The sequence below is a fragment of the Haliotis asinina genome, chromosome 13 (assembly GCF_037392515.1).
Source record: "Haliotis asinina isolate JCU_RB_2024 chromosome 13, JCU_Hal_asi_v2, whole genome shotgun sequence".
NCBI classification, from domain to species: domain Eukaryota; kingdom Metazoa; phylum Mollusca; class Gastropoda; order Lepetellida; family Haliotidae; genus Haliotis; species Haliotis asinina.
Window position 1 is genome coordinate 9,226,448 of NC_090292.1, and position 18,510 is coordinate 9,244,957.

At 42.2% G+C, this 18,510-nt stretch overlaps 1 protein-coding gene across 1 annotated transcript; it reads right to left on the reverse strand.

Moving 5' to 3' along the window:
* Window positions 1-2,516: 2,516 nt before the first annotated feature.
* On the reverse strand, window positions 2,517-12,688 carry LOC137260167 (uncharacterized). Its single transcript, XM_067797861.1, has 4 exons — window positions 12,601-12,688; window positions 9,002-9,334; window positions 5,183-6,088; window positions 2,517-4,920 (listed from the first exon to the last, which is right to left on the reverse strand). The coding sequence occupies exons 2-4, from the start codon at window positions 9,327-9,329 to the stop codon at window positions 4,844-4,846; spliced, it is 1,311 nt and encodes a 436-aa protein (XP_067653962.1). The 5' UTR covers window positions 9,330-9,334; window positions 12,601-12,688; the 3' UTR covers window positions 2,517-4,843.
* Between the last annotated feature and the right edge of the window lie 5,822 nt (window positions 12,689-18,510).

Below are 18,510 nucleotides of genomic sequence, written 5' to 3' on the forward strand. Positions count from 1 at the left end.
GACGCGCAACTTGATCTACCTGTGTCTCCCGGTCGAAATATTCTCAGTGGACTACACCGGGATAAGAACGGTAATCTTCCGAGGAAGATGTTTGCACGGCATGGCGTTTAATCCTTCAGAAAATGTACTGTACTTTGGATACAGCACATACATCAAGCGGTTGCCGTTGTTTGTGAAACAGGCGGAGACATACACAGCACTTCCGGAGCTGCTATTTAGTATTCTGTATCATGAGAACCACTTGGTGTACAGCTTACGCTACTCGCCAGTCGTCTACAGCACACGCATGACAAACACACACGGAACGTCTTCATTTAGGATAAGACAGGTACCACAAGGTCAACAGCTGGTTATGTTTCCCCTTCACTAAATGTGGGACCATCAAATTCTTCTTCAAATTATGGAGGTTGGGTGCAAAATATATAGGATATGCTAAAATTGTTTTCATTTTGTAGAAAAAATGTGTCCTAAATCTCATTATGTAAAGAAAAGTCTCCACGGCATTTGTTTGACAAGTAGTGCCCCCAACTGGTGCAGAAATTCAAAAGTAAATGTTGATTCATCCTTGAAAAAAGGATTTTACAGCCACAAGAATTTTATAAAAAGAATCTTTACAAAGTAAATTCTTACCATATTAATATTTGAAAAACAAAACAAATGTGCTAGCAGATTGTATCAGCACTATCTTCAATTAAGACACAGACTAGCTGACTTGGTTGACACATGTCATCGGTTCCCAATTGCGCAGATCGATGCTCATGTTGTTGATCACTGGATTGTCTGGTCCAGACTCGATTATTTACAGACCGTCGCCATATAGCTGGAATATTGCTAAGTGCGACGTAAAACTAAACTCACTCACTCATTCAATTAAGACAGCATACGCGAATCAAATTTGATAAGGGAGATAACTCTTGTCTTGTTATCAACACCGCCCCCGTGCTTTCACAAAACGAGATGCCCGTGAAGAAAGGGGATCGGTTGGTCAGGCTTGCTGAGCTGGTTGACACATTTACACCTCACGAGCCTGATGACTTACACAACAAACCCACTGAGAGTTTTTGTGTGATTAATACACCGTAGAGACAAACAAATGTCGTAGGATGTTTAAAAATGCTCTGTGGTAGTCTAGTGAAACACTCGTAAAAGATGTCCTTGTCCGATAAAAAATTATGCAGGATACATGCACTGCATGGTACAGTAAGGTAACTTGGTTAGCTGGGTTGTTGTTTTACGCCGCACTCAGCAATGTTTCAGCTATATGACATCGGTCTGAAAATAATGGAGTTTTGACCGGACAATCCAGTGATCAACAGCACGAGCATCGTTCAGTTAAGATACGATAACAAGCGACCCAAACCACCCAGTCCTGTTAGTCGCCTCTTACGACAAGTATGGGTTACTGAAGACCAATTCTAACACGACTCTTCACGGATACGAGTATCTCACGGATATGCCGAAGTGTGTTTGTAGTCTCAACGACTATGTATATTCGAAATACAAACTACGATTGTAACACCCCTTTGAGTTCGCCATAATGGTTTACTATAGTTCAGGTATTCTGAAATACCTACGTCAAAATCGAACGTCAGTGTCATGTCAGTGCCTTCCAAATCCCGGTGCTGAACCTGATATAGAAAATAAAAGATCGAACACGCTGAATGGAGAACAGATGATTCCATAGAACGGAATCCTGAGAGGTGAGTGAGTGAGTTTAGTTTTACGCCACACTCAGCAATATTCCATCTATATGGCTGTAAATAATTGAGTCTGAACCAGACAGTCCAGTGATCAACAGCATGAATATCTATCTGCTCAATGGGGAACCGATGACATGTGTCCAGCAAGTCAGCGAGCCTGACCACCCGATCCCGTTAGTCGCCTCTTACGACAAGCATAGTCGCCTTTTATAGCAAGCATGAGGAATCTTGAGAGGAGATGTAGTGCAGTGATAGACTACGTGTTGATAGGAACGCCCCTTTCGTAGCGTAGCTTCCATCTGTATTTTTAGTAAGGGGTACAAGATGTAGCAATTCATAAACATGCGATCATGTAACAGGTCTAATGGTAAATCTGACTCTGGTTCGGGCAGCAGTGAATGATTATGGGTTTATGACACTTTTAGTGGTGTTTTTACAATATCATGGAGGACTTATGAGCATCTTCACATACTGTTTCCATGTTGGGATACGAACCTCTATCTCGTGGGAAATGGAAACGGACGAGCCAACGCTCTAACCTCTGGCCCAACCCTACGGCCCTTTCAGTACAGAGATGCTTTGGCTGTGTGAAGGACTTTGAACATGAACATGATATCTTAAATAACGACATTCTATCGGAGTATACGTTGAATCTTACGTACGGGTGTCGCTGCGTGCATTCGTACGAACGAGCGAACGAGCGCAGGCACGCACGCACTCATGCACACACCTACATACAACTTCGAATTGAAAATTGATACACAGTGAGGACAGACAAAGCTATAAATATTCCAAACAAAAGGAAATAACAAGTGATTATGTGTTCAATTTCTTTATTAAAACATACAATATCTGTGTACAGCATTGTTATATACACAAACAAACAACATGTCAGTACCAAATACGATGAAAACATGGAGAGGCCTGAAGATACGTTGACATATGTGGTCAGAGCTTTGAATTTACTAAGAGTGTAAGTCATTTCATGCTATGTTGTGTAAAAACAATCAATATACTTCAGTCATGCCTAGAAATTTCATTCAAACATTAATCTTCAAATGTGGATAACAAGTTCAACATCACTTGCTGTCACTAACAGTTAAAACTGTTATAGCTGCGAGTGTTGCACTTCAGCTTGGCTTTGAAGCATTTACACGTGTTTGTTTGACACTTGCTGTGTCCAGAACAGCCACACCTCACCAGCCCCTGTCCAACACATACAGATGAAACGAATGAAAAACCTGAAGTATCTTCATTTCACAATATGACTGAATTTTTTTTCGAAATGACTGATTTCACAATCCGACTGTAACATATTGATTCTGAATCAATCATAAACAAACAAACAAACAAACAAACAAAAAAAAAACACAGAAAAATACCTTTCACTCCAGACAAGTCAGCATTATTGTTTTCCAACTGAACAATATAGAAACTCCGCAAACATGCTTTGATTAATACTCTAGCAAGATAGTTGTTTGTATATCGCGGAGACTCAGCGATTCTTTGAGTGAATGATCTGGACTGGCTCAGACAATCCAGTGATTGATACCATGCACACCGATTTATGCGACGCGATGACATGTTAACGAAGTCAGCGAGCCAGACCGTCCCATCCAGTTGGTCGCCTCTTACGACATGAGTTACTGGAGTCGAATTATAGCTCGGATCGCCGTTAATTTATAAACAAAGTTATTAAAGCAACTCACGCCTTCACATTGGTCAAATGAGTATATGTTTGAAACTTGAGTATTATTACTTTGTGACTCCGGAGGATATAAACGCAGCATTTTAGTGTGAGTGAATTTAGTTTTACGCCGCCTTTAGCAATATTCCAGCGATATCATGGCGGGGGACACCGGAATCCACATATTGGGGGGAATCGAACCTGTGTTTTCAGCATGACGACCGAACGTTTTAACCACGAGGCTACCCTGCCGCACCACTTCAGAGAGATATACAGTGAAATGAACACATGGGATTATGTCATTTATACAGTCTATTTAAAACTGTCTGGAAGGAAAACTCTTAAAGGCAATGTCAGTATCAAGAAAACAAAAACATAAGAGAGTTTTGACTTCATTTGGACGGTGAAAGCATGCAAGTAACATAGAGTTTAATCTTGGCTTAACGCCGCCTAGAACTGTAAGTTAGTGATAGGCTGTGTCTGCATGGTATAGGAGGAAAGGCCAATGCAGTTCTGTGAAGTTCAGCTCCATTTAGTGATCCAGGTATTGATGCGTGCGGACATAAAGACGTGGATAAACCTGAGATTCGGAGCCACCATGCGTCCCCGGATAAATACAGTGCTTTTGACGACGTAGCTGCGCGTGGCCCAGACAGTTGTTGTTGTGTCTACTGACACTGCCATATAGAGAGTGTAATTTAGTAATTTAAGGTTAAACGGCAGGAGACCGTTCCTCAATGAGATCGTAGCGCTACGACAGTCGTAAGTATATGTTAAAGTATGGGAGTTACGATCAACTTAGCGCTACGACAGTCGTAAGTCTATTGTTAAGATGTGGGAGTTACGGTCAACTTAGCGCTACGGCGGTCGCAAGTTTGTGTGAAAGTATGGGAGTTACGATCAACTTAACGCTACGATAGTCGTAAGTCTATTGTTAAGATGTGGGAGTTACGGTCAACTTAGCGCTACGACAGTCGTAAGTCTATTGTTAAGATGTGGGAGTTACGATCAACTTAGCGCTACGGCGGTCGCAAGTTTGTGTGAAAGTATGGGAGTTACGATCAACTTAGTGCTACGATAGTCGTAAGTCTATTGTTAAGATGTGGGAGTTACGATCAACTTAGCGCTACGGCGGTCGCAAGTCTGTGTTAAAGTATGGGAGTTACGATCAACTTAGCGCTACGATAGTCGTAAGTCTGTTGTTAAGATGTGGGAGTTACGATCAACTTAGCGCTACGGCGGTCGCAAGTCTGTGTGAAAGTATGGGAGTTACGATCAACTTAGCGCTACGACAGTCGTAAGTATATGTTAAACTATGGGAGTTACGATCAACTTAGCGCTACGACAGTCTTGAATCTATGTTAAACTATGGGAGTCACGATACGATCAACCTAGCGCTACGATCGCGTTAAGGAACGGGGCCCAGGACGCTACCATTTTCTTATTTTTGTTTCTGTTAGACTTGCGGGCCGCTCTTAACGTCAGTACCAGATTCCGTGTAAGGTGGGGGCTGCTCGTCCGGGCCAGGTAAACCTGAAGCAAATGTATACTAACGTACAGAAGAAAGTAAACACCAGTTGAGTTGGGATTTGCTTCCCCAAAGAGAGGTGGAGATATGCTGAAAAGTGTTTCATTTGATTCAAGAACACGTACGCAATGATTATGACTTATAAGTCACTTGATTGTCTGGTCTTGATTGTTAATAGGTTGTCTTTATATGTCTGAAAAACTGGTAAATGTGGTGTAAAAATAGCAATGTCTGGTGAATAGGAAGCATACATGTCTAGAGTCTTACCCGGATTTGGGTCGAATGCCACGTTGGAAACTCCCGGGTACCCACTGGTTGCCTGTGGTTGTTGCCGGTATCCCTGTTGCTGTTGGTATCCTTGTTGTTGCTGGTATCCCTGTTGCTGTTGGTACCCTTGATGCTGCTGATACCCCTGTTGCTGTTGGTACCCAGGGTGCCCAATAGGCATCGTCTGGTAGCTTCCCTGGTAACCCTGGGTGTATGGTGGAGGCATCATTACCTGGTTGGGTGGGTTCATCACAGGCGCACTAGGAAGAGTCGTAGCTACCACCGTCTGCCCAGTCAATGACGTGGTCACCGTCCCACCAAGTTGTCGCCGCGCCTCCTGAGCAAGCAGCTGTCGTTCGACGTATTTCCTGTTGTAATCACTGACCAATCCAGGCAAGCGACACATGTCTACAAGCCAACCAATTCCAAATAGTCCCAAAGTGAAGAAGTACAAAATTCCCCACAGAGGTCGACCGAGGTAGAAGTGATGCACTCCGCTGATGCCGCACGTGAACCAGAGGATGTACCCGTCGTCCACGTGCTTCAGTCCAGCATCTCGTTCCCCAGCATTTATCTCCCTTGCCCTTCGCACGAGACATGGCATTCGGAACAAGTCATAAAGCCACCCCACCCCCAGCAACCCCAGCGTCAACGTGTACAAAATGCCCCAAAACGGACGGTTGAGGTAGTAATGGTGGGCGCCAAGGATCCCAAGGGGAGACAACCCGAACATGTAGGCTTCGAACATGGACTTCGGTGGCTTGTATCCAGGAGGGTAGTCGTTGACCTCCTTGACGAGAAACGGTATTCGGAAGAGGTCAATGAGGAAGCCGATTCCGAAAAGGCCAAAGGTCATCAGGTACAAAATGCCTTGTCCTGGTTTCCTCAGGTAGAACAGATGGAAACCTTGTGAAGAGAAAATCATCATGAGTCAGTGAGTGAGGTGGGTGTGATGCCAGGATGTAAAACCACTTCAGGTAACATCGTTGCGAGTCCCATTAAGGTCTAGGATATTATTAGTCACTTTGCAAAACCTTCGAGTGAGTGAGTGAGTTTAGTTTTACGCCGCACTCAGCAATATTCCACCTATATGGCGGTGGTCTGTAAATAATCGAGTCTGGACCAGACAATCCAGTGATCAACAACATGAGCATCGATCTGCGCAATGGGGAACCGATGACATGCGTCAACCAAGTCAGCGAGTCTGACCACCCGATCCCGTTAGTCGCCTCTTACGACAAGCACAGTCACCTTGTTATGGCAAGCATGGGTTGCTGAAGGCCTGTTCTACCCCGGGACCTTCACGGGTCGCAAAACCTTCGAGTTTGGGGCTGAGGAACCCTAATACAGGGCAAACTACAGGATATGTATATTATGCACGTATCCACGCAACAAGTTCCTGCTCAAGCTGCCTTCACTTGTTTTCCTCGATCACTGGATGTCAATCTCAGCATCACATTGTATTATCAATCTAAACTCCCTGGGGATTATGCAACTCGTGCTGCTAGTAAGCGCACCGAGTGCCTTTCTAATCATAACGAGGTACTTGATGAGTGCGTGATTCAACCGGGATTCGAATGCCCAATTACATGTTTCAGGCACACCCAATACTGCAAGACCTCACAGTTATCACAGTTATTTACATTATCAAATCATTCAAAATACTTTAACGAAATCATAAGAAAATTCATGAGAATCGTTTACGTGAGTGAGATAATATGGAAAGCAATTTGCCAACACTATCACAGCAGAAAGTGGTCCACATATTCTGTATGTACATTATAGTGTGACGAGCAGATGCTTGAACCACTAGGCTACCCCAGAGCCCAGAAAGGTGCTTGGATATTGTTGGTAGTATAAACACCATCACAGGAATACGTCTAGCAACATCTTCAACTTTGGAAAATCTCAGCAAAGCCGTAAGCGGTACAAAGTGTTGAATTTGAGAAATAACAATGATAAATTCGCAATTGTTATTAAAAGCTGTTAGATTAGAAATACATAACCTAACAATATATTACAACTGTCACCGTTATTGTGATTGATAAAACGGCTCAATGATGCCAGTATCTCTATCAGAATGAAAATAACAGCGAACTTTATTATTAACTTAAACATCGGTGTTTCCTCAGCCGGGGCGTATCTGTCAATTGTAAATGATGTGAAAACGCAACGTATGTCATATTTTGGATTTCACTTTTCACAAGAACAAATTCTAGTACTTTTTTGGTTACGCCTCATCCGGGATTTGAACCCGCACCTTCAGAATCAGGAACCTAATAGCCAACATACAAAGTCAGCCGATGACTGAGCGGGCTAGGACTCTGAGGGTGCGGGTTCGAATCCCGGATGGGACTCAAACAAAAAAGTACTAGAATTGGTACTTTACTAAGAAGGTGAAATCCCACATATGACATATGTTGCATTTGACCACTTTCTGAATGGCATTGTGTAATCGATTTGAAATCGATTAGTTTTATCGTCGCCAGTGTAGGTTGGTTATAGACTGGAAAAAGTAAGTTAGGGAAATTGGTATTTTAATGATTGATATTTCTTCAGTGTGACAATGAATACATAGATCATTATTCATAATTTCAAAATTTACATATATCCCTGATTATTTTTGTAAAATATACATTGCGGTACAGCACCTCAAAAACGACGACGTCACTGCGAGAATACTACGGTCCACTTATACAAAACATTTGCTCCGTACGAATTATCAGTGAGTAGTAACCAAGGAGTGTCATAACTACTATCTGTATCCACCTGAACGTACATGTTGTGGGTGCGTGGTCTCTACACATACAACGTTGCCGCAACGTTGAAGGTGCATCAACGTTCCTCCAAAATGTTGCTGTACCGAAGTGTTTGATTCGCCACAAAACCTTTCCTAGCTCTCCTATATCTGGTACACGCATAGCTTGAGTGAGTGAGTGAGTGCGTTTCACAATATGCCACCTATAGCAATATTTCAACAATAGCAAGACGAGGGACTCTATAAATACTGTTTGACAAGGACTAGATGAGCCATGACGTGACAAACGACCCCAGTTTGCATGTACGGGAACATTCCATTTGAAACAAGAGGGAAACAGGTTGTCGTCTAAATATTGAATTATTCAATTCCTCGTGCGAATCGTGCCCTGATGGTGTTTTGTTGAACTAAATCCCTGTGCGAGACACGTGTTAAACAATAGCGGTATTAATTTCACGTCACGGTTAGCATGTACTGCACGTGCTTAATCGCCAATCTACCTGCAGCCATCAAGTGTATTCGTCCAGATTACTTGCTCTCCCTGCTTGTCACAAGCGCGTTCACTGCGCTGGCTCTTGTAATACTTGTCAAGCAGTAGCTTCATACGTTGAACCCAAATTTTATGGGAGGCGGGTGGTAGCCAAGTTGTACATGCTGGCTTGCTCGTCACGCTGACAGCTGGGAGCGACAGCCGAATGTCGTTTTGATGAGATTCTTGCTGACTTCGTCTGGCTCGCCTAGCAGTGCCTTGCCTTGCAGCGGCGGCGTAGCACAGTGAATTGTCTCGCCGAAGTTCGATTCCTCACATGGGCACAATCGGTGAAGCCCATTTCAGCTGGCGTGGCTCGCCGTGATACTACCGGAATATTGCTACAAGCGGTGTAAACCATACTCACTGACCAGCCCCGCCGTGATATTGTTGGAGTGTTGGTGGAAACGTAAACCATACTCACTGACCAGCCCCGCCGTGATATTGCTGGAGTATTATCAGAAACGTAGTAAAATTAAACTCACTCACTCATTGAAACACAATCTTCATTGATATTAACCAGCATACATACCCATAATCCCACATGGAAACCACAAGATGTAAGCGTCGAGGAGAGACTTCTTGTCAGCAAGGGATGGGTCCATCAGTCTCAAATTGGCCTCTCTTACGAGCGACGGGATCCGTAACAGATCGATGAGGTACCCCACCCCGAACAAGCCGAAGGTGAACAAGTAGGCCACCCCATACCAGGGGCGGCCCAGGTAGAAGTGGTGTGCTCCTAACGGCCCCAACAGGAAAGCCAGGATGTAAGCCTCGACCAGGGACTTCTCATTATGAGTCACGTGACGTAAGGTCAGACTGACCCGCGTCTGGTCGGCAGGTGCCCCTGCGTTTTTCATGGTATCTGGAAAAAAACCATGGAATATATGGTGACAAGGGCTGTTAGTTGGATATGATGGATGTCACAATACAAACACTTTTCTGAGTGTAATTTATAATTTGGTATCATGAACTCTAAGAATTTTCATTTGGAAGATAGGTCTACCCTTCTCGCGGTTCTTTACCTTTGCTTCAAGACCGCTAAATTTAATTTGAAAAAAAAAAGCCAACAAAAGAAATGTGAACATGAATCAACGATAAAGGACCGAAAAACTGAAAACGAAGTAGCTTTATCATGATTCTAGCACGACTGACAAGCCTTTTAATACTGGACTGTTTGGCGTGCAGGGACACAAAACGTGTTGGGGCCTTTTCTCTTCGAAATTGTTTGGAATCGTCCAGGTGAAGGTACAGGTTGAGTAAGGAACAAAATAAGACATTTTTAACAAACTAACTCCTTTAGGTCAGAAAGCAATTTGTAAGCAGCATAAATAAACTACCTATGGAAAGTTAGGACTCACTAAAAACAATTACCACATGTTATGTATGTATATATGGTTACATGGAAAATGAATCTCGCCACTACCTTGGGGGAACCAACCGCAGACCTAATTATGCACAGTAATTGCAGGAGGGTCATTCATCAGACTGTTGAAAAGCACGTTCAAATATCGTGCATGAGGACAGCTTCGTTTTGATAGCAAGGTTTTGATAGGAATTCGCCATTTTTCACTGAAATTCATCAATTATTGAATGCTGGAGAATAATCGTTTCAAAGTTATGAATATATTTTACAATACATCAGTTCATGTGTAAAACAGTACCTGTAAACAGTATGACTTGTTTGGCAAAATCTAGTTTAGAACAGTTGCCTGAAGTAAGTGACACCAGTAAGCCTAAACTGTCGATGGGTAGAATAGATTACGCATAATGCAGTTTATACAGTGATTCGGTACAATTATTTAACTGTTTATTGATAACCACGATGATATTCACCAGTTTGGTAAAAGCCTGACAGACCAACTATTATGTGCGGGAACATGGACATAGAACGTGGAAGGACTGGACATTGCGGCCAGGAGAGAGGCGGACAGGTTAGGGGGTGTGGTGGACGTCACGCCTGCTAGATCTAGACCCGGTTTGAAATATGACGGAATACTTCCGCTTTTGCACTACTGACGAAATTTCTGCGTCGAATTTTTTTCAGTGAAGATTAAGCTCAAGGCATGTTCTCCAACATCATTCGTTTTAACTTCAAAAACATCAAAGATGCTGCGGAGGTAGAAATCTTCGATGCCCGACGTGTTTACAAAAAAAGGACCACGATTTCACTGGTACACGGTCAGTCGACGTCATTTTGCTCTCGTGTTATGAATGGCAGTAAAGTTTAGTGATCAATGATATTCGTTTTCCATTCTTTGGTTATCACACAGAAAACCTATTCCTGCTCAAGGAGCACTCGTTCCCGCCTCCCACCTATGCATTCTAAATGAGAGCTCCGGTTCTCCTAATATAAAGAGCAATGCAAATGTTGACCAGACAGAACAGAGGTTGACATTGTGAACATATCGACAATATGTCATTATGTGTAATATGTTTACGGCAAAATTAAACAAGTTTATAGCTAAAATGGATAGAATCATCATAAAAACGACCGCTCGTTATCAGAAATGAGCGGTCCACTGTAACTTGATAACGCCCGCAAAATGCTTGACGACGGGCCATTACCAAGCCCGTTGTTAGGTGACGTCATAAGTAGCTCAGCTGTTGAAGTTCAATCACCTACGGCTCGAATAAACTTGGGTTCATTATTGACCATATATCTGGCTCACATTCGTCACATGTGCCTGTGCCATTATGCACTTTCTTGCTTGCTAGCGTTACCCTTATAGCAATACCGCTGGACGTATGACGTCATGATGTTTCACAGTTTGACGTCACAATGCTAATGCCGCGGTCGCCATGATGCTAGACCTTGCTTGACTCACGGAAAACTGGCAGTCATGACACTCTGGGCAATTTCGCAACAGTTTCTATCACTGTATGTTGGAGAGTAACAAATAGACGACTAAACTCGCTTGATACTGTTATAGTGTCGAATTCAAGGCAACCATCATCCAAATATTTCTAAACCAAACAAAAACTATGTAGCCAGGCCATATGATAATGAATTGTTATTATGTAATCTGCATTCTTGATGTTTAGCACTATCGAAGCGTACATTGTCTTGTCGGCTACCTTGTTCCTCTTTTCCCCCCTTCCATTAATTACTGTACATGACATTTATAGTCTTTATTGGTCATTCCCCTTGGCTGTGTCTGTCATCACATCAACTGTACAAGTGCTATTGTTTTTCTATCTGTCCATTGTTGAATCTTTGCCTGTCCATTGTTGATGAAAACTGTATATATATATATATGCTCATATCAATACTGGGTGACTGTGGAGTCCAGTATTCCGACTGTCTTTGTAGGGACGATCGCCAGCAGGACTATGCCGCTCGCAGGAAAGGCCCTGGGGTTGAGCTGGAAGTCCGCTCACATGATTCATGTATACTTGTTTGTCATGTCTTGTGAAACCAGCAAAAGAAGTCTGAACGACTAAACTATGCCTTCGTGTCCATCAACGTATTCATTTGTCTTCGTCAACGTAATGTTCATCAAAATCATGAGCTAGTTCTCCAGTCATCCTCTCCATGAGCCGATCCGAAGTCGACGCAACAACCATATATGAACGCGTTGACAATACAAAATCATTACCTCGTTTAATAAACGTGGTATTATGAGGAAAGTCGTTTAATATCCTCTATCTACACGGATGTATACTGACGTTCCACGGAGTCACTGATCAGATCACTTAGGCGTATCAGTTCGCGTGTCTGGAACAATCGGAACCAGAGATTCGTGCAAGGTGCTTTGAAGACATTTCAGTTATGTTGGTATGTGAGGTTATTTGGAGATTAGTATCTGAAATGACCATATCTACCACAAAACACTGCGCACAAAAATATTTATAAGATATAATAAAAAGTGGCCCTTGCTTCATTTTCCTGGAACTATGGAAACCTACACTTCCCATATATTCTAGACTTGCACAGGCTTTGTTGAATATGTCTGACGGTGTATATGACAAGGTAGGGTTTGGGGAGGACACCCTCGACAAGAACTACATCACGTGTCACCTATCAGGTACGAACACAGACTTGTCACGACAAACTGACGAAGACACGTAACCACAAGAAGGTGCTAAGCGGTTGAGATATTACTGAAATACACAAACTTTGAAACATACCGTCTGAGAGATCGCTGTGTGACTACACAAACACGGTGCCTGGGTGACTAAACATCACGGGAAGCTATATATTTCAGGCTATCATGACAGTGTATCCAGTTTTAGATATCTCGCTAATACCGGCCTCCTTGTGAACACGAAACTGTAGATAACAGTTTCGCTGATGGTGGATCTTGAGTCCAAACAGAAACAATACGAGATCAATATACAGTTGAACCTGTTTGATAAAGCTGTTCCGCGAAGTAAAGGTCGTGTCACGTGAAAGGATAAACTGCAACTATCAGATGAGTAACCTGATATGTCACGCAAACAGCAATGTATTTCCGAGGTATGTGTTCAGACGCCTCGTGTTAAACATACCCTATTAATATAAGGATGTAAATAAACAGACACATTTCCTCATCGACTCTCTATTTAAAGAGGCAACCCGGAAGATGTATTTCCGAGGTATGTGTTCGAACGTCTCGCAGTAAACATGTTTCGTGATTATGATGAACACTGCAGATAACTGTAATTATTGTTACACGCTTGTAACAAGGTGACTAATGGGATGGGTGGTCAGGCTCGTTGGCTTGGTTGAAATATGTCATCATGTCATAATTGCATGCTAATGTTATTGATCACTGGATATGTCTGGCCTAGGCTCGACTATTTCCACACACACACGAAACCTCAAACGAAAACACATCCAAGCAAACCTCTGCACACAAACACACACACATGCATGAGTGTGCGCGCCCTCACGCACACACACACTGAACTGATACGATAAGAAGAATAGGCTGACCACACCTTTTGTCTGACTGTTTCACTTCACTGATTAGATGTTCGTACATTCCACCTTCCTGCATGGCACGTATTTCCCCAATGCTGGGACAGAGCTAGATCTGCCTTATTATAATCCAGTGTTGGTTTTGTTCCAGACAGCTGTTCCTAATCTTAGGGCTCAGTTTAGTTTCACGCCGCATTTAGTAATATTCGAGAAATATCACAGAACGGGACACCAGAAATGGGCTTCACACATTGTACCCATGTGGGGATTCGAACCCAGATCTTCGGCGTAAAGAGTCAACGCTTTAACCGCTAGGCTATCCAACCGCCATTATTAACCTCGCCGCACCGTGAAGGTCTACCCGTGGTAGAATAGGCCTTCAGCAACCCATGCTTGCCATAAAAGGTGACTATGCTTGTCGTAATTGAGACTAACGGGATCGAGTGGTCAGGCTCGCTAACTTGCTTGACACATGTCATGGTTCCCTATTGCGCAAAATGTTCGTTCTAGTACCGTGCAACGATCGAGACCGTGGACCGATTGAGAAAGTTTTGGGTCGCTAGCATCAAGACAGAATGAAGAGAGGATGGAAAGGGAGATAACTCTGGACAATATATTGTTCTTCGGGACATGCGTGGTCCAGTTTAACATGGAAAAATATGCCTACGGCAAGTGACCGATTTTGAGCAATGGGTAGCCGACACTGCTATGCAAGTCGACTTAAATACCAACACATCTAATGAATCTTAATAGTGAGGTAGCCTTGTGGTTAATGAGACGACCAAGGTTCGTTTCCCCAGTTGGGTACAATTTGTAAAGCCCATTTCTCGTGTCCCAACTCTGACATTGCTTGGACATTTCGAAAAGCTCACTCATCCAGTAGAGTACGTGAATAAAGTCAAACAAATAGAAGTATATTAAGTGGGTCTTTTAGATGGGATCAGTTTCGTTTGAATTGTAATTGCAAATGTTACTAAAACGGAATGAAATGTTCATCATTATATGATAACCAATCAAAATTAACTGCCAAGTAAAGATTTTATCATCTTCTTTCTCAAAATTATACTTGGACGATGCCCAAATTAAAAATTAACCGTTAGTGAAATGACCTTCTTATCCCATTAATTTAATAGGAAGGTACCTCAGAATGTGAATGTCAGTGCTCGTTGGATTAACCTGAATACTAAGCATTTATTGTTACTTCTCAGGACAAAATATGCAAGGTGCAGAACCATCTTATTGCAACGAACATCAATCCGCACTAACAGTAAAATATATCCTGTTTTATTGTATCAACGTGATGTTGCCAAACACAGCTGTTTATGTCTGTGCTGTGCTGGTTCTGGTCAATGTCCTGTTGCTAAGCGACACAGGTGAGACGAGGTTCCTGGGACCGCTGATGTGCCGGCACAGCTGTGAGGCAACGTTGGGCTGCACCAGCTACGGGTTCTCACAGGTCCGTCTCATGTGTCGGGTACTGCAGGACCATGAGAATATAACGGATCCCTCTGGAGGTTGGACCATACGTGCCCATAGCAGGCGGGTAAGGATTATTTTCTCATCGTGTTTATATATATATATTTGAAGGGGTTAGAATAACAACAGGGTTAATTTCATTTATAGCATGTCTTCATAAATGTTGTTTTTTTGTTAAGATTTTCATATACGTATTTTTTGGACTAACCAAAAAATAACATTCTTGAACTGTTGTGCTGCAGAAAGACGCAAGGACACTTGCTGTCCTGAACAGAACCTGTGACAAGTTCTCTAGGATCTTCCACAGCAGAGCAGGGACACTGTCGTGTGGTAGGAGAGATAAAACATCTCTGAGTGAGTGTGTAAGTGAGCGCAGGAGTGGGTGAGTGAGTATATGAGGAAGGAATGGATTGAGAGAGCCAGTGAGTTGGTTAAAGAACACCCGTCCAAAGATCAACCAATGCTAAGTAATAAACCATAACACAATCCCCGCACTGTAAAAGTACTTTACTGAATCCTTTGTGTTGTGTCTAACAAACACTGGGATGTCTGGTCAAGAATCAAGAATTTACAGGTCTACAGGTCAGTGATATAGCTAAAAGTCTGTATTGCAGCGTTCTCAAGTAACAGATACTTTATATCACTGTACCTGATACCTGTGCCTCATCATGCATTCATGATTCAGCCTGTGACGGTCTTGTACTCATATTCAGTTTGACACCTGTGAATTGGTCCTTAGCAACACATGCTTTACGTTGGATTCGGATACGGATATATGTGTCGAACTGACACATATATCCTAATTGGTAAGCCGGTGCCCTTGCTGTTTATCACTGGAATTGTCTGGTACAACCTCATTAAATCACAGATCACTATAATATCACTGGAGTGCGGCGTCAAACAATAAACAAACAAGTTTGAACATGCGCCAAAGGGAGGCTAATGAGTACATTTATAAGTATGATGTAGCTAGGGGTATATCCCAAGAAGTCATCCTTCATATTTATCACAGCTAGACAGCGCCGTTGTAATTAATGCAAGATCAGATACTCCACAAGTGAGGCTTGTTTCAGTATCTCCCTTCCTATGTCTCATCCAAATTTAATACTTACTATTGTATTGAGCACGGGAATGGCGCCGTTTGACAAAGACGTATATTCAGGCCACGATCAAAGGTGTTCTTGCAGGATCAAAGGTGTTCCTGTACGATCAAAAGGTGTTCTTGCACTATCAAAGGTGATCTTGAACGATCAAACGATCAAAGATACTCTTGCACAACAAAGTGACGGAACTTGCCACCTTTCAATCGCTGCGTCCAAAAACTGGCCGCAAATGCATGTGTGATTCCAGACCAGAAACGTCTCTCCTATTTCCTACAATGTATGTCCTGCTCCTACACCTTCAGTTTTCATTTTATACAGGTTCTGAGAAGACGGTACAAACCAATAACAAAGCTGGGATGTTACTATTGACGAGGTCAATGTCAATAAGGAATCACTCACTGTTTCACTTCAACCTGCAGAAGAAGACTTTCATTGAATATCCAGATCTAACCCTAAAGGATGTAAAAGCAATGTGTTACATAGCTGCTTTGCGCAGGGTCATTCTGTCCTTAGCAGGGGAATTTAAATTGTCCTACTTCATCGTAGGCACAAACACTATGAAGGAGATCAAGAAGCATATTGTATGTACTGCTATGTCTGCGGATATGGCAAGAGGCCTCCTTGTCATTGCCATAGGACGGCCTACATCTGCTCTCTATACATTAACTCCAGACGGAGAACATTACACGTTCCTATGTAATATCAGCCAGCCAAAACAGAACGCTTTGAATTATCCGTCTGCCTTGGCTGTTGATCCCAAACGTAAGTGTGTGTATGTTTGTCTTAAAGAAAACATCCTGTCCGTAGATCTGGAGAGGAAGACAGTAGACGTGCTATTCCGCTACACATCCCTGCAAGGTATGGGGCTTGATCCTGTGGAAGACGTTCTGTACTTTGGTAGAAAACATGACCTCATGAGGACGTCCCTGAGAACCAAGACGACAACGAAAGCAGTTTCTTTCGATGGACATATCTTTAACATTTTGTCTTATGACGACTACATTTATACAAGTTTATATTTTTCAAAGTCCATCATCAGTTTGGACATTAAACGTAATACAAAAACATGGCACAAACTATCCACCAAGGGTACGACCATTTCAGTATTGATGTGTGTTATTTCATAGTAATACAAGTTACCTGCTTTGAGTGAGATAGTGAGTGAGTGGGTGAGTGAGTGAGTGAATAATTTATCGCATGATGAAGAAAAACAATAATTGAATATATTACAATATTTCAAAGTTCCTTCTGCTGATTGGAAGGTTTAATGAAGCCCTAGCGTTTCTGCAAATGATAATGCCCTATAAGACAGTTACCCCTCTAATACATGTGGGTAGAGCGAGCTGTATACTAAACGCCAAAAGAAAGGTTACCTTTCTTCCTTAACCCCCTGGATGTCCAGGGTTTTTTTTTCAGGTGCACATTTTCGTAAGGTTTGAAATGTGAACGTTGTGCGAGAATTGCGCTCACGTATTCCTGGATCTGCTTACGGCTATAAACTTGCACAGAAATGTAGAATATTTAATTTCCTATCCGTTGGTATAAATATAACTGCGACTACTTCAGGGGTTTGAGAAACAGACACTGCTAAATGTTGTCCAAAACTTTTGTTTGCGTTACAAGACAGCAAATTTCTCCGTTTTTTATCGTGCACCAATAAAAGCACTCTGCTACGACTTTTTTTTTTAATTTGGCATCTTTACGGAAAGTGTGAGCGAAGAAAACGCAGCTTGATATCTGAACGACATAAGTGTATATGAAATGGATGTATGTGCTAATGCATAACGTCATACTCATAAAATAAAAATGACCTGCAACAAATGTCAAAAATCGATTTTCTTCTATGACGTCAAACGTCGACAAAAAGGCCATGCACGTATAAAGATAAGGGGGCATAACTCCGCTATGCTTTATATTAGGTCAGTGTTACAACTCCGATCACATGGAGAGAATTTGCTGTGGATACGGACAGTATATTTTCGTTATGTCTTGTTCACAGTGAACCAAACTATTTCAATGCAAAAATTCCCAATGTGAGAGGATACCTTTCGGTAGTTTCACAATTTGTAAGAAAAGATGCCAATGTACTACATCAGAAAGCAGGTAATAGTAGTTTGGATGGCCCTATCCAATACATACTTTAGTTCTTAGATTCTCATATTCTCTTGTTTGTGCAGATGTATTTTGATTAATGTTGCGTCATTATTAAAGGAGTAACGGCCATATTTGCAAATGTAATAAAATAACTGGAAAAAATGCGACATTTTAGTTGACGTCATGGCATGTTTTGTGCATTTTGTGACGTCGGAAAAAGACGACACTGGTTTTACCACTGAAATAGTGTCCGGAATATATCAACAATTAGACAGTTTTACTACGCATCTTGTTATAAGTGTTATAAGTTGGAATTAAATCGCTTTTCATATGAAAATATGTATCCCAACGTATTGAATATTGTACATAAATGTTAACTAAAGCACATGTTGCAGTAATGGTTGCGTGTGATCTTACAACACTGGTGTAGGGGCTTAAAATGTGGCAAAATACATTTACTGAGTC

Excerpts from the sequence above, each read along its gene's own strand:
- LOC137260167 (XM_067797861.1), bottom strand. The coding sequence starts at position 9,329 with ATGAAAAACGCAGGGGCACCTGCCGACCAGACGCGGGTCAGTCTGACC. Across the intron at positions 6,089-9,001 it reads GTTTCCATGTGGGATTATGG|GTTTCCATCTGTTCTACCTG; the intron begins GTATGTATGCTG and ends TCTCTTCACAAG. Across the intron at positions 4,921-5,182 it reads GGCATTCGACCCAAATCCGG|GTTTACCTGGCCCGGACGAG; the intron begins GTAAGACTCTAG and ends CATTTGCTTCAG.